Raw genomic sequence first — 15,994 nt, 5'->3', positions numbered from 1 at the left:
TCCCAGATCAAATCTACAGTGGGGCGGGCAACTGCAAAAGCCACCAAATTTAAACTACAAGCCAGAAATAGGGAGGGTGGATGGAACAAAACAGTTTCAGCAGAGATCCGAAAAAACTATAAGCAACAATTAACAGTGCAAACTCTAAAACCAAAAAAATATACTCAGCTCTGTATATTTCCAGATATATTGAAAAGCAGTCTCTCAGAACACAGGTTCCAGCAATGAAATGCAGGCTGTTACTAACAGGTCTAATTTTATGCAAGTGATCCTTGAGTTAGATAACACACAAGCTGTAAAAAACAGTTATACCAACTGAAGACACAGCAGAAAATAGGGGGAGGTGGGGAAAACAATTTCAACAGAGATCTTTAAAACTATAAGCAATGGTTGCCTCGTCTCTGCCTCTCCTCATCTCTTACAAACTGGCTGCAAATCACCTCAGATTCTTGGGTTCTGCCCATTATTCATCAGGAATATTTCATGGTTTGGAAGTCCATTCCTCCCTTTTCAGGCATTCCTCAACCTCCTCAGAACAACTCTCTCATTTGCTAGAGGTTCTTCAATCTCTTTTGGATCAGGGCACCATTTAAGCCATGCCTCTCACCCAGGTGGAGAAGGAATTTTATTCCAGAATATTTTTGGTTCCACAAAAGGAGGGTACATGGAGACCAATTCTGGAACCTTCCCTGCTCAACACTTTTCTCAATATTCCTTCCATTTGGATGTTACCCCTTCAGACATTTCCTTCCCATCCCCATCCATCCTCTTTTCAAGAAGGTTTTTACGTTTCTCTGTCTCTTCCTTGCATTTCCTCCCAGGGTGGCACAGTGGTGCAGCGGTTAACATTGTCGCCTCACAGCAAGAGGTTCTCCGGTTTGATTCTTGGCTGGGGTGCCTTCTGTGTGGAGTTTGCATGTTCTCCCTGTGTTTGCGTGGGTTTCCTCTGGGTACTCCAGTTTCCTCCCACATTCCAAAGACATGCATCTGGAGCATTTCTCCCTGGGCCTCCGCTGAAAACAGGTTCTGTGGAACCTAGTCGGACATTCCAGATCAACAAATGTTAAATAAATAAATAAAATAAAAATTTTCAGTTCTCTGCTTTGGCCTCTCTACTGCCCCAAGGGTATTCACCAAATGCTTCACTCCTGTCATTGGCTTTTGCTGGCTTCAAGGTATTCAGATTTTTCCCTATTTGAATGATCTGCTTATTCAAGCCCCTTCTCCCAGCACTCTGCTTCAGGATCTCCAGTTTACTACTTAACTATTACACAGACTAGGGCACACCTTCAAACTCCAGAAATCAGTTCTGTTTTCCTCATATGCAGACTTTAGTTTCCATGTTGGTATCTCTTCCTGCACCAAAGGCCATCTCTGAGAACCTTTTTTCAGTCCTTTCTTCCTCCATTATCCATCACCACCAGGGAATTTCTCAGGGTCCTGACATTCATGGCTTCCCACCATTCCCATTCTCCCTCTTGCGAGGCTCTACATGAGGAAACCTCAGTGGTACCTCAAGTCGGTGTGGCTACAAAGCTGTCACCCCCTGGAGTTCATTGTTCCTTTTCTTCCTTATCTCAAGCTTGAGCTCCAGTGGTGGTTTCAACTTTCTCAATCTGCAGCTCCCTTTTCAAGCTCCAGTTCTCACTCAAGTTTTTTTTACAGATGCCCCCTAATGGTCTAGGGTCTCTGGCCTTATCAGAGGTCAAACCATATCAACATAAAAGAGATGAGGGTTCTGCAAGCTTTTCATTCTCTCTTTCATTTCGGGGCCCTCAAAGTTTTCACAGACAATACCACAGTGATGTGGTATGTCAATAAGCAGGGTGGCACGAGGTCTTACCTTCTTTGGAAAAAACAACAAATGCAGCAACTATGGATAAACCTCACCCTCTCCACAACAAACTTTAAGAACAATATAGATCCAAACTGGAAAAGTGAAGACCATGGCACAAAATATCCAAAAATTTATTGTGCAAACGATATCAGGATAATAGTAAAGCAGATAAAACCAGTGAGCGCTTTCACATCAACCAGATGCTTCATCAGACTTCATTTACATTGCACATCACTTCCTGCTTAAATACATTCTCTAGGCTAAATGTTAATGAGATAATTGAATAATTAACATTTTTTAAAACCAATTAAAACATTCATTTATATATATTTATCCCACCTTCTTGGGACCTCAATTTTGTACTTGAGAAGTTGACCCAAGCTCCTTTTGAGCCTGCTTTTTCAGCTGTTTTGCAATATTATACTTGGAAGACTGTTCTGCTTTTGTCTTACTTCAGCCAAGAGTATCTTAACTTTAGGATCTCATGGCTATTTCTCCTAAAGCTGATCATCCCTGTGCTGGAAAAAAATAAGCAATATTGGACCTGCTCTTGGAATGCTTACAAAGCATAGCAGACCAATGTACAAGAAATCTACAGACTGAGCTTTCTTTCTAGGAAGCAGAAGTCCTACCTAAAAATACTCCATCCCACACAACTGATCTAATGAAGGGACACAACCCAAAGATCTTCTCCATCTTTTGTCTTTAGGTAGCATTTCAACCCTTTTAGGGCAATCAGAATGGAAATCTATTCAGCCAGTCCAAACAGGCTCTCACAGGCCAGAGACAGGAAGGCTCAGTAAGGGGCTGCTGGAAGACAAAGATGACCTAGTATCCTCCTCTGTCTTGGAGACAAAGATTTCAGTCTCATCAGGTTCCCCTGTCCAGCAGAACTCCAAATGGTAGTGAGAGACCCAAACACCTACTTTCCTGAAAAAACTGACCTGCATCACTTCCACAAGGGAAGCAAAGAAGTATCAGTTACATGCCAAGACATGGAAAACAGGCCATAGTGTCAGGAAATGAGCATGGATGGGGCCAGAAGCTGGTGCCAGCTTCTGCATAAAAAAATACTGCTGCATCACACATTCCCTCACCCATTTGTCCGTCTCTCACAAAGTATCAAACAAGCTGTACAAATCTAACGGCAGAGGTTAAAACCGAATGCCCAAAGGATGCAAAAGAACTTAAAGACCATATCAGCTCCTGCCAACAAATTAATGTCAGCTCAGCAGTGGTTGGCAAAGGGCAACCATTTGCTCAGGCCCAAATTCGGCCTCTGAAAAGCTCTTAATGGAATCCAGGGTTTGCAACATGCAATACAGCTGGCCAGCTGTGTACTGAAACATAAGAAGAATGATCGACCTCCCAGATCTTGCTCTCAAGAGCATGTGCTGTGATGGCACTTTTCAAGTCATGCTTCCATCTACTCCCTAATAACATGCAGGAGCTTGACTCGTCACAATGGAGGTCTTAAGAGGTCATGGCAGCCACAGCACTGAGGCTAAAATGGATGGCCGTTCCAATTTTACTTCTCTGGCTTCTACCTTCTGATGCAATATAAAGGTCCTAGTTGAGCTCTACATTGTCCTAACCTCATCACTGCCAACTTCCAACTGCAGATATCGGCCATCAACTTTTCAGGAAGCCTAATCTTGGTGACCAGGATGAAGTGCTGGCACTTCCTACAGATTTCAACACTGTGGTCTTCTCCCAGGAAAAAGCGACAGCTCCAGTTGTGGTCTTAGATGGTAATAACTGCAGAAACACTGGAACACTTAAAATAACTTGCCATTACAAGTATCAACTGCAGGAACTTTCTATCGAAGCCTGTCAAGATGAGATCTGAAATGTAGAAATGACAAAAAAGAGCTGTGCAGCACAAGGACAGGCACATCCTCCTGAGTCCAAAGTAAAGACATCACAACATGCACCAGTGGACAGTGTGCATGTTCCCAGGTGCAGGAGCTTGAAGTTGAGATCAAAAGAACTTATTGTATCCTGGCTTTCTGGAAGGAGACTGCACCTGTACACTCACTGTTGAGGACTGCTCAAAGTGAAATGATTACTTACTCAGGCCATAAATAACAGTACTGCTCCAACAGTTCAGACAGACATTTCCTGCCATTTGCCCAGTCTTCATGTAAATTTAACTCAGTTCTACTCAAAGGCCCCAAAAAGCTTAGTGTAGGTTTCACCAAAAAAATTTACACAGCAGTAACTGAAACAGAAAGATTATACCTCTTCAGAATAAGAAGCAGTCTCCCCCAGAGCTCACAACAAGAAGTCAGCTGCAGAACATAAAACTGCTGGAAGGCTGACCGTGAAAGATTTACATATTACCTCAAACTGAAATGTTACATGTACCTGAAAATGACAGTAAAAATATTAACTTACAGTAAGTTTGTAAGACATACTGAGAATGTTGAAGCTTTCTCTACAGAATATACGGTCTTACTAAGTTGTGATAATCAAAAAATTTTTGTCATCTCTGGTGCAGACATAAAACAAAAGCAAAACAAAGGCATTATTAAATTACAAGAATATTGCCTGAAGCACAGCTTGACAAGTCAGCAACATTAGATTTACATGAATATGTGAAAATAATGGTTATAACAAACTTTAACAGTGATTCAAAGACACTAAAAAGATCCTAAAAGCTGAACATAATCACACTGTTGCTATCAATATACCTTGTGTTGTGGTTTCTCCATTGGTACCAGCCAAAGGGACAACACCTTTATCCACCTGTTAAACAAAAATAAAATTATTAACATGTCATGATGGAAATGACCAGTCAGTTTAGTTATATGTAACTCAGCATTCAATAAAGGCATTAATTTTCTGGGCAATGGAAGACTATTCTCACATACTCAAAAATGTCTACAGACTTTTCCAGGAATTAAAAGCTGTTCAGCATTTGTGTGAGTGTATAACATACATACGTACAGAAATATACAAATGTACCTAACAAAACATTACACACACACACACACACACACACACACATACACACACACACACACACACACACACACACACACACACACATATATATATACACACACACACACACACACACACATATACACACACACACATATACACACACACACACATATATACACACACACACACACACATATATATATACACACACACACACACACACACACACACACATATATATATATACACACACACACACACACACACACACACACATATATATATATATATATATATATATATATATATACATACACACATATATATATATATATATATATATATATATATATATATATATATATATATATATATATATAAAAACACCAAACAAGATGCAGCAAGGATAAATGAGCTGTTGGTAAAACAGTTCAATAATATATCATAAAACATCCAACAGACCAAATAATGTTGTAGGAAGTCACGACTTCAAAGCTGTTTAAAAGCTGGAATGTCTTTTATTCATAAGGTAAGCACTTTCCTGGTGTCACCACCACTTCTTCAGACCAAAACAGAGATCAGTACTTCACAAAACATATATATATATATATATATATATATATATATATATATATATATATACACTCTCTCCAATTAATTCAAAAGGGCCAGTAACAAACTTCAATGCATTTAACATTCTTAAAGACATACAAACAATAAAATACCATGCTCCCAATATTCTGCAAGTAAAACCACTTGAGTATTGCTTCATTCATTACTACACAAATTATGAAAACAAGAAAGTGTCCTGTCATCCTAACTAATAATGTGAAAGCTAAAAAATGTATAAAAAATACACCTATCAAAAAAAATACATGGAGTATATACCTAACAAAAAATATGTAGTGTTATACCAAAAAAATTAATTTCTCATGCAACCTACTTAAATAAAATAAGACTATTTAAAAAGTTTCCTATTCTTCAGAATAGGTCTTAAAGGGATTCTGTCATTGAGTCCCTTTCCTCTGTCTGCTTTTAGCCTGATTATCCACCTAATTTCCGAAGTCCCAGTATAGTTGGATATATCTCCCCCTCTTTCATTTTCCCATATTTCTTCTATTTCTAGGAATCTAAATGTATGCTGCTGTCCCTCCTGACTAACATGTTTCGCCAGTGCATTGGTAAGGGTCCCTTTCCTAATATTATTTATATGTTCCCTTATCCTGTACCTGAATTTTCTATTCGTTTTTCCCACATGATATGCAGAGCAGACATTATATACTGCCAAATAGACTATATTCATTGAGTTGCAGTCAGCTGACACTTGAAAGGACTGTGTTCGTCCTGTATCAGGATGGTTAAAACTGTTCATAGTGTCTATATAACAATACTGGTTACATGCATTACAAGTGCTACTACCTCTTCTACTATTATTCCTCATTGTTGTTCCCCTTGGATAACAGCATCCTCTTTATTGTTTTTCTGTTCTTCGGTTTATCACCTACTATATTCCTAAGTTCATGGTCTGATACTAAAATGGGCCAGTGTTTCCTTATTACATCAGTTACTATGTGTGTATTTCTAGTATAGTATGTTGGTACCCTTACTCCTGTGTTCATCTTACTTTTCAATGAAACTGTTCTATCTGAAGTTGTTTTAGATGAAAAATAGGGTTTGCCTATATTCTTTCTCCATTCACCAGCCCCTTCTAGTATTCCTTCTGTATGTGAGTCATTATAACCCCTCCTTGACAACCTCACATCTATGTCCCTGAATAAGGATCCTGAAAATGAGAGAGATGAGATAGACTATGTTACTTTTATTAAGAATATACATAAAGTGGAAGATATTCCATTTAAGATTAAGAGGTTGCAGGCACAGAGACATCATATTGTCATATCATCAGCCTATTTAAGGAACTGTGTTATTCCAAGAGGCTTAAGAATTTTAAAGATGCCCAATCAAGGGGAAAGTTGCCCTGAATTATTGTCCAGATGGTAGCAACTTAATTTGGAGACCAGTTTCAATTACATACGTCTCCTTATTGAGATCTCTGAGAAAGAGGAGAGAGCATTACAAATAACACTCAATGAAGAACAGAAATCTTTATTTTCAAAGTTTTCACAGAAGCTGGTAGAGAAGAAATTAGATGTGATTATAGAATCGGTATCCATTTTTGACAATAAATGATTGCGTCAAAAATGGAACAAGTTGGAGAGGGACAAACAAGACTTTAAGGAAAATCATATATTTGTTTGGCCCAAGACATACATGGAAAATCGGCGTATAAATAAAGATAAACAAACTGTTCAGTCCAATACAGAATTAAGTGATAATAGCACTTCAAAAGAGACTGTGCCTTTAAATGAGCATTCTGAAGTACGTAAAAAAGCTTCCACACCTTTGGTATCTGAGGTCACCAAAATGGTATCTACGAACATCACGCGATACTTGAATAAGGCATTTGAAAAGACTGCCGTCCACATCGGAGGGAGCATCCATACAGAAGGTGGTAACAATGCCAAATCAAGAATTGGATTTTCAAGTATTTCCAATCAGGAAACGGTCATTAAATCGAATGGAGGAACGGGATCATTCATACAGCAGAGGTCGAACCAAGAGGAAGGAACATATATCATCAGGATATCAGCGGGCGAAAAGGAGATGGGAGACAAGTTCCCCTTAGTGTGGAATATATCGCAAAGGAAACTTACTGAGCACGAATTCAGTGTCCTTAATAAAGGACTATCGTTTATTCCCACACAGAATGCAGATATAACAGACACAATTATTGACTTGAAAATATTTGGCAGGAATGTATTGCTGAAACTGAAGGACATGGTAGTAAAGAAATTTTTTTTAGGAAGCCTAGTATGTTTATACCTCCCAGTAATCCGGTGGTGGATGTTTTTCTACAACTTTGTGAGAATGATTTGTTTGAAGCATTTGACAAACATAATGGAGGTAAGAATTTTAATTTGAGTTACAGTGAGTATGAGGCCTTGAAGACACTACAGATGGATGATGAAATAATCATTAAACAAGCTGATAAGGGGGGTTTAGTAGTAGTAATGGATAAGAACTACTACTATTGTAGGATGTATGAAATGCTGGGTGATGCTAATGTATACTCTGAAGTAAACATGAATATAATGAATGTTATGCTGAGGAAAATGGATGAAATGCTCTATGAGTACCTCTTGAATAATGAAATCACACTAGATATATAATTATTTTAAAGTGGAACACCCAAGAATACATGGCTTACCAAAGGTCCACAAAAATCCAGCAGAGCCTCCCATGAGACCAACTGTCTCTGGGGACGGATGGAGTACACAACCCATATCGATATTTGTGGAAAAAACAGTTGAGGCAGATTGTCAATAAAAAACAAATATATATTAAGAGACTCCCTACATTTTTTTAGAAGACCTTTTTGGATTTTTGGAGCTAGAGAAAGGTAGCCATAGAATGTTACTAGTAACTTTGGACGTCCACTCACTTTCTACTTCAATTCCCAATAAAGAGGGAGTTAAATATTTAAGGGAATATCTAATTAATGAAAGTGGTGAGAAGCACGTAAAAATTTATTTGATTTGCCATCTCATGGAATTGATTTTGAGTAATAATGTCATGTTATTTGAACATCAGTTCTACCTACAGAAAGATGGGGTGGCAATGGGCACCCCATCAGCGAATAGTTATGCTAACATAGTGATGGCCAATTGGGAGAATAAATTTATTTTGAATAATGACAACTGGCCGCAACTTAGATTTTATAGGCGCTTTGTAGACGACCTTTTTATGTTTTGGCAAGGTGATAGAAATATATGTTAACTACTTTCCATACGTATATTAATCAAAGCACTCAGTTTCTGAAGTTTTTCATCAAAAGTTCTTATGATGAGTTGGATTTTTTAGATGTCAAGATAATATGCAACACAGAGGGTGAATTTTCAACTAGGGTACATAGAAAAGATTGTCATAGACGTGCAATTTTGCAAAGGGGAAGCATGCACCCCCAACATATCTTTAGAAATGTAGTCAAGGGGCAGACCTTACGGACATTGAGGTTAACTGCCAAGGATGTTGATTTTAACTGTGAACTCACTGAATTTAAGGAAAGGTTGTCAAGGAGGGGTTATAATGACTCACATACAGAAGGAATACTAGAAGGGGCTGGTGAATGGAGAAAGAATATAGGCAAACCCTATTTTTCATCTAAAACAACTTCAGATAGAACAGTTTCATTGAAAAGTAAGGTGAACACAGGAGTAAGGGTACCAACATACTATACTAGAAATACACACATAGTAACTGATGTAATAAGGAAACACTGGCCCATTTTAGTATCAGACCACGAACTTAGGAATATAGTAGGTGATAAACCGAATTTTCTTTTTAAGAATAGAAAAACAATAAAGAGGATGCTGTATTATCCAAGGGGAAAAACAATGAGGAATAATAGTAGAAGAGGTACTAGCACCTGTAATGCATGTAACCAGTGTTGTTATATACACACTATGAACAGTTTTAACCATCCTGATACAGGACGAACACAATCCTTTCAAGTGTCAGCTGAATGCAACTCAATGAATATAGTCTATTTGGCAGTATGTAATGTCTGCTCTGCATATTATGTGGGAAAAACAAATAGAAAATTCAGGTACAGGATAAGGGAACATACAAATAATATTAGGAAAGGGACCCTTACCAATGCGCTGGCGAAACATGTTAGTCAGGAGGGACAGCAGCATACATTTAGATTCTTAGCAATAGAAGAAATATAGGAAAATGAAAGAGGGGAAGATATATCCAACTATACTGAGACTTCGGAAATTAGGTGGATAATCAGGCTAAAAGCAGACAGAGGAAAGGGACTCAATGACAGAATCCCTATAAGACCTATTCTGAAGAATAGGAAACATTTTAAATAGTCTTATTTTATTTTAGTAGGTTGTATGAGAAATGAATGTTTTTTTGGTATAACACTATTTTTTGTTAGGTATATACTCCATATATTTTTTTGATAGGTGTATTTTTTATACATTTTTTAGCTTTCACATTATTAGTTAGGATGACAGGACACTTTCTTGTTTTCATAATTTGTGTAGTAATGAATGAAGCAATACTCAAGTGGTTTTACTTGCAGAATATTGGGAGCATGGTACTTTATTGTTTGTATGTCTTTAAGAATGTTAAATGCATTGAAGTTTGTTATTGGTCCATTTGAATTAATTGGAGACAGTATATATCTATGTTTTGTGAAGTACTGTTCTCTGTTATGGTCTGAAGAAGTGGTGGTGACACCATGAAAGCGCTTACCTTATGAATAAAAGACATCCCAACTTTTAAACAGCTTTGAAGTCGTGACTTCCTACAACATTGTTTGGTCTGTTGGATGTTTTATGATACATATATATATATATATATATATATATATATATATACACACATACACACACACACACACACACATATCATACATATACACACACACACACATATATATATATATATATATATATATATATATATATATATATATACATATACATATACACACACACATATATATATATATATATATATATATATATATATATACACACACACACACACACACACACACACACACACACACACACACACACACACACACACACACACAGTAACGACTAGTCCAAAAAAGGGCAAAACATCATGTTATGCATTTCTTTCTATGCATTTTCTGTACCTTATATTACATATCTAACTGCTGCTCACTGAGCCCAGGTAATGGCCAAAAAGGGTCATAGGACCAGTCCACCTAGCTGGTGAACAAATAGTGGGCAACAGACCTCTGAAATGTCACTATTGTGTAGGAATGTTCTTATTCTCAGTCCTGATTTACCTCTGTACAGTAAGTTCCTATTTTTGGAGCTATGTCCCTATTTTCAGGCTTGATTTAACCCTTCACACATTTTCTGAATACCCTTCAGTGTGATTTCTGAAGCTGACTAGTACACAGAAAAAAACACACTACATGATTAACATGCATCAGAGCATCTATTACTCAAATGTCAGTTATCCGAACCATCCATTATCCGAACTGACCCATTGTGTCTGTACATGAATCATGCGCCTTTTCTACCGCTCATAATTTAATATTCATTGCTTGCTTCTGAAGAGAAGTTTTACTTCTGTAGGAATTTAGTTCATTGCTGGAAGGGAATTTAGCAGGCCAATAGCTGTTTTTGTTGGAAGGGAAATGTGTTAATTTCTGCTTCACAGAATCAGGTAGGCGCGTTTAGCTGATTTGCTGCTACTACTTTTCTGCTTCACGGAAATGGAATATAAATTACAAATTTAAAACATGTTCTAACAAATGGTGCTGTATTACACAGGGAACATAATTTAATACAACCATAAAGGTGTATTCATGTATGCATGGTCCTAAAAATGTGCAAAGGGCCTATGATTTAAAAAACAGCCAAAAAGACAAACTTTATCCACCATCGGATAGATGCACTTTCTTTGAATGTGAGTTTCAATGCTGTTTCAATGAAACTGAGTTTTAATGCTAGAGATGTTTTAATGCCAAGTCTGTTTTCTTTGTGAGACTGTGTTGCTTTGTTTAGCAAATGTCCATCATTGTTTGTGCTATAAAATTTGAAATGAGTTTTAAATTAAATCCAAATACAATAGGTTCACAAATTAGTACAGTACTAGATTAACTGGTCTTTTGGGCCATTTTAAGCCTAGCCAATTACTTCTTGTGAGGATCAAACCTTGTACTTGTGTCTGTAAGCTAAGCACCTTAACCATTATACTGTACACTGCAGGGTATTTTTTAAAAGGTAAATATATAGTGAGTGAGTGGCGGACGTATGCTTTGACGATGAGTCATCTTCATGATGTGATTGATCGGTGTAGCACAGGAGTTGGGGCTGCCTACATGGGCATACAATACTGTATTCAGTTCTGTTATTTTTGTTACAGGTATATTTGTGTGTAAATATGTTGTCTACAACAAAAAGTAATTGCAATGTTTTACCTGGTGAAAAAAAAATACAAATTATCAGTAGACTAGAAAAAGGTGAAAATGGATCATCTCATGCAAAGATTTTCAGTGTTGGGAAGGCTGCAATCTCTGATATCAAAAGTAAAAAAAGATATAATTTTAAAATTTTGCGTCAAATTTAGACAGTGAACACAGGTCAAAAAGAAAAAACATGAAAAACCAGAAAAACAAAAAATTAGAAGAGTTAAGTATTTATGGTCTGTGCAAAGAAGAAGCAAAGGGGAACTTATCTCTGGTCCACTATTGTTCGAAAAGGCACTTCAGTTAAACAATAAGTTGAGTACATCCGATTTTAAGGCTACCACTGGTTGGTTAAAGAACTTTAAATCTTGTCATGGCATACGAGAATTAAGGGTTCAAGGGGAATCTTTATCTGGTGATGTACCTGCTGCTGAAAAATTTAAAAAACATTCTTAGCCCTTTTGGAAAAAGAAGGCTATTCACTTGGTGTGTACAATGCCGTTGAAACTGATTCATACTGGAAATCACTGCCCCGTAAATCACTTGCATATAGGCGAGAAACAGCAGCCCCTGGTTTTAAAGTTAGCAAACAGAGAGTAACAATTACAATAACCGCAAATGCCACTGGAAGCTCTCTCTTACCCCCACTAATGTTCAGAAAAGCCAAAAAGCCCCGATGTTTCAAAAATATGACTCGTCTCTCACTGGGCTACAGAACACAGAAGAGTGCTTGGATGATTTGTGAATATTTCTTGATTGGTATACAAATGAATTTATCCCAAATGTAAAGTTAAAACAAAGAAAAGAAAACTGAAAAAGTACTTCTGCTGGATAATGCACCATCACATCCAGGAGTGGAGAAACTGAATGCAGGTGATGAAAATTTTGAAGTGATTTTTTTTTTTGCCTCCAAATGTAACAGCATTGATTCAACCAATCAAGGTGTTACAGAAAAGCTTAAAAAGGTGTATAAGAAGAAAGCCCTACATTGTTTATTATTGGTGGAAGTTAAGGAATGTATGGTGGCCTTTTCAAAAAGACAATGTCAAAGATTGTTGTTATATGGTGGCGGATGCTTGGAACACATTCCCACAAGCTAATAATAAAAAGGCTTGGAACAGATTGCTGGATGAAAGAGGAGGAAATGAAACAACTGATGTGGACACCAATGAGGACCTAAACAAAATTGTGGACATGTTCCAAGCAATCCCACGATTTTCCGACTGATAAAGATGATGCACAAATGTGGTTAGAAAACAACAATGATCTTGGCTTTCAAATTTTCAGTGTTGATGAAATTTTGTCATTTGTGCAAGAAGAACAGGCAGTGACTGATGATGAAGATGTTGAAGATGGGGATGGGGATGGTGAAGAAAACAGAAAAAGTGGACAAAGTCATGAAGAGGCTTTTACAGCACTGGAAACTGCAATGTCCTGGTACGAGCAGCAAAAAGAAAGCTGACCTACTCAACCTCTGCTGTTAAAGAGAATGCATGACTTAGCTACCAAGAAAAGACCATCAAATGATTAGAATAACACAAAACAAGGAGCCATTTAAATATGTATCGATACATATTTAAATGGCTCCTTGTTTTGTGTTATTCTAATCATGAGTATCTCTTAGTGGGCGGTTCCATTTACCTGCCTTTTAAGCTGAATGGACGTTCTGATAGGGTGAATGTACATGATGTAAAAATCTGTATCCTGGAGGACAAGATATTCTGATGGCGTTTTGTATTACACCAAACAAAAGCACTCAATAAACATCTTTTGTGGATCTTCTGTCCTGCTGGGGTTTTATTTTTACTGGTTTGCCTTTCATTCATTATCTGCATACATATAAAGCACTGCATATTTTATATATATATATATATATATATATATATATATATATATATATATATATATATGGGTCTACTTCATAAGATCGACAGACCATTTGATCGACATTCATTTGGTCAACAATTCATTTGGTCGACAACCAGTATTCAAGGCAAAAAACAGGGAATTGCCCCCCCTCCCCAATGTTGTGCGACCCTGGAGTTGATATATATAGTTGGGGGTTGTGGGGGGCAAAGCCGCCCACCTATTTCACCCCCCACACACACACCCTAACTATATATATCAACTCCAGGGTCGCATAACATTGGGGGGGGGGGGCCAAATACCTGTTAAGTGCCTTGAATACTGGTTGTCGACCAAATGAGCTGTCGACCAAATGAATGTCGATCAAATGGTCTGTCGATCTTATGAAGTAGACCCATATATATATATATATATATATATATATATACATATATATATATATATATACATACACACACACACACACACACACACACACACACACACACACACACACACACACACACACACACACACAATATCCGATATATACACACATATTGCATATACATACACATGCACATACATAAATATAAAATATATAGTTTGCATATAAAACATAGTCATTAATGTAAAAGCACACTAAATTAGACTTTACCTTAATACCAACAATAATTCCTTTGTTCTTGATCACATCTACAAAAGGTGTGCCATCATCTGCTTTCTGGTACAGGGTTTCATGGAAGAAAATAACTCCACCAATACAAGTGTCAATCCGCTCATCAGCACTGAATAAGATCTGTCGGTACAGGCGTCTGTTTTCTTCGGTGTTTTCCACTCCAATTTGATTCAGGCGCTTTGCCATACTTCCTAAATAAACCAAAAATATGAAACTATTATATGAAGATTTTGTTATTAAGTACTCAATTTACACTTCCAGTTACACAAGGAACCCCCATGATTTTTCCCCTTGGGGGGGGGTGAACAACATATCACTCTGGCAATTATTTACGGATCTACATTACAGAGGAGTGCACAAATTCTGCTAGATGCTGCAAATTAGCACTGATACCATCCTACCAAGGGAGGGGATTCTCAGTATTTGTGTACCAAAAGCCCAACAGTTAGTCCAAATACTTGGTTGTTCTACAAAGGAAATATGAGAAATTACTCCCACTACAACGCAAGTACTCAAACAAAATGCAGAAGTTGTCCTTAAATTATACTTTTGTGAAACATTATTACTAATTTCAGTAGCTTAACCTGCATAACCACTGACAATGCACATTCATTAAAGTAAGGCTACGCAAACAATGTTAGCTGCATAACCACTAGTGCTTCAAAGGTGTGGTCAGTACTAATTTTACAATCAGAAATCATTTCAAATGTCTTGCAGAAATGAACTACTACTTGTGTAGTTACCTTTAGCACAAACTTCTACTTTTTTCCAGTTGCAGTTTCTCCATGATTTCCACCTCCAAACAAAACTAAAATCAGATCCTTTCTGAATAGTTAAGTGCACAGCCAGTGCCAAAGGTACTGACTGAGAAGTACAGTGCAGAAATAATCTTTTGCACCCCTACCCCTTGCTGATCTTACCAATTTTCTACATGAAAATGAAATTGCAAAATCAACTGTGCAGTAAAGCATGTAGTGGTTAAAGGGACTTTAGTCCCAGTAATAAGTAGGGTACAGCTAGAAAACAATGCGCCTCCTATAAACATGTCAGCAAAAGCCCTGCACAAAAGGGAACAGGAAACACCATCTATTTCAGAGCAGGGGTGGCAGAAAAAAAGTACAAATTATTACTTAAAATACTCACCAACAGATTCATCAGCAGCAAGAATACCCTTGCCAGGGGCAACAATTCTCTGAGCAATGTCAGCAAGCTCCTTCTTCTGCTCATCACTGAGAGGTGGGTACTGGTGTGTCATCTTGGACTAAGGCTGTGCGTCACTTGGAAATAAACAGACAAATAACATTAAAGCCAGATTGTGAACACAGGCGCCTAGCAGAATAATCAGATATTCTCTTATTACATAATACTGAGGTACCATGACAAGGGGGGAGTGTTGGCCTAATGGTTAAGGTCTTAACTTCACAGATATAATATTTGACTCTGACCTCTGGTTATTGGCTACTCTTGTAATAGTCTGCAGACTGACAGTCCAGTATTAAAGTATGCACATATGTAGATACAGCATTTTAAATCACTCATCAGGAAGATCAAAAGATGCATATACAGTACACTGATGAGAACTAGATTTACTTACCTACAACTGGTGGGTACACTTACTTTTCAGGAATTGACAGTTTCACAATTTACAATAATACAAAAC

The 15,994-nt window shown here is 37.4% G+C and overlaps 1 protein-coding gene across 1 annotated transcript in view; it reads right to left on the bottom strand.

Moving 5' to 3' along the window:
• Positions 1 to 15,637, bottom strand: part of ALDOC (aldolase, fructose-bisphosphate C) — a 186,869-nt gene extending 171,232 nt beyond the window's left edge. Inside the window, exons 1-3 of the mRNA XM_044054395.1 lie at positions 15,478 to 15,637; positions 14,314 to 14,525; positions 4,531 to 4,585 (exon numbers count right to left, since the gene is read on the bottom strand). Of these exons, the coding sequence (XP_043910330.1) occupies positions 4,531 to 4,585; positions 14,314 to 14,525; positions 15,478 to 15,589 (379 nt within the window). The 5' untranslated portion in view covers positions 15,590 to 15,637. The remainder of the gene's footprint in view (positions 1 to 4,530; positions 4,586 to 14,313; positions 14,526 to 15,477) is intronic.
• Positions 15,638 to 15,994: the final 357 nt, after the last annotated feature.

The sequence above is a fragment of the Protopterus annectens genome, chromosome 13.part0, assembly GCF_019279795.1.
Source record: "Protopterus annectens isolate FY-2018-M chromosome 13.part0, PAN1.0, whole genome shotgun sequence".
Taxonomy (NCBI): domain Eukaryota; kingdom Metazoa; phylum Chordata; order Ceratodontiformes; family Protopteridae; genus Protopterus; species Protopterus annectens.
The sequence above is the reverse complement of the archived record's forward strand: the minus strand, read 5'-3'. Positions and strand labels throughout refer to the sequence as shown.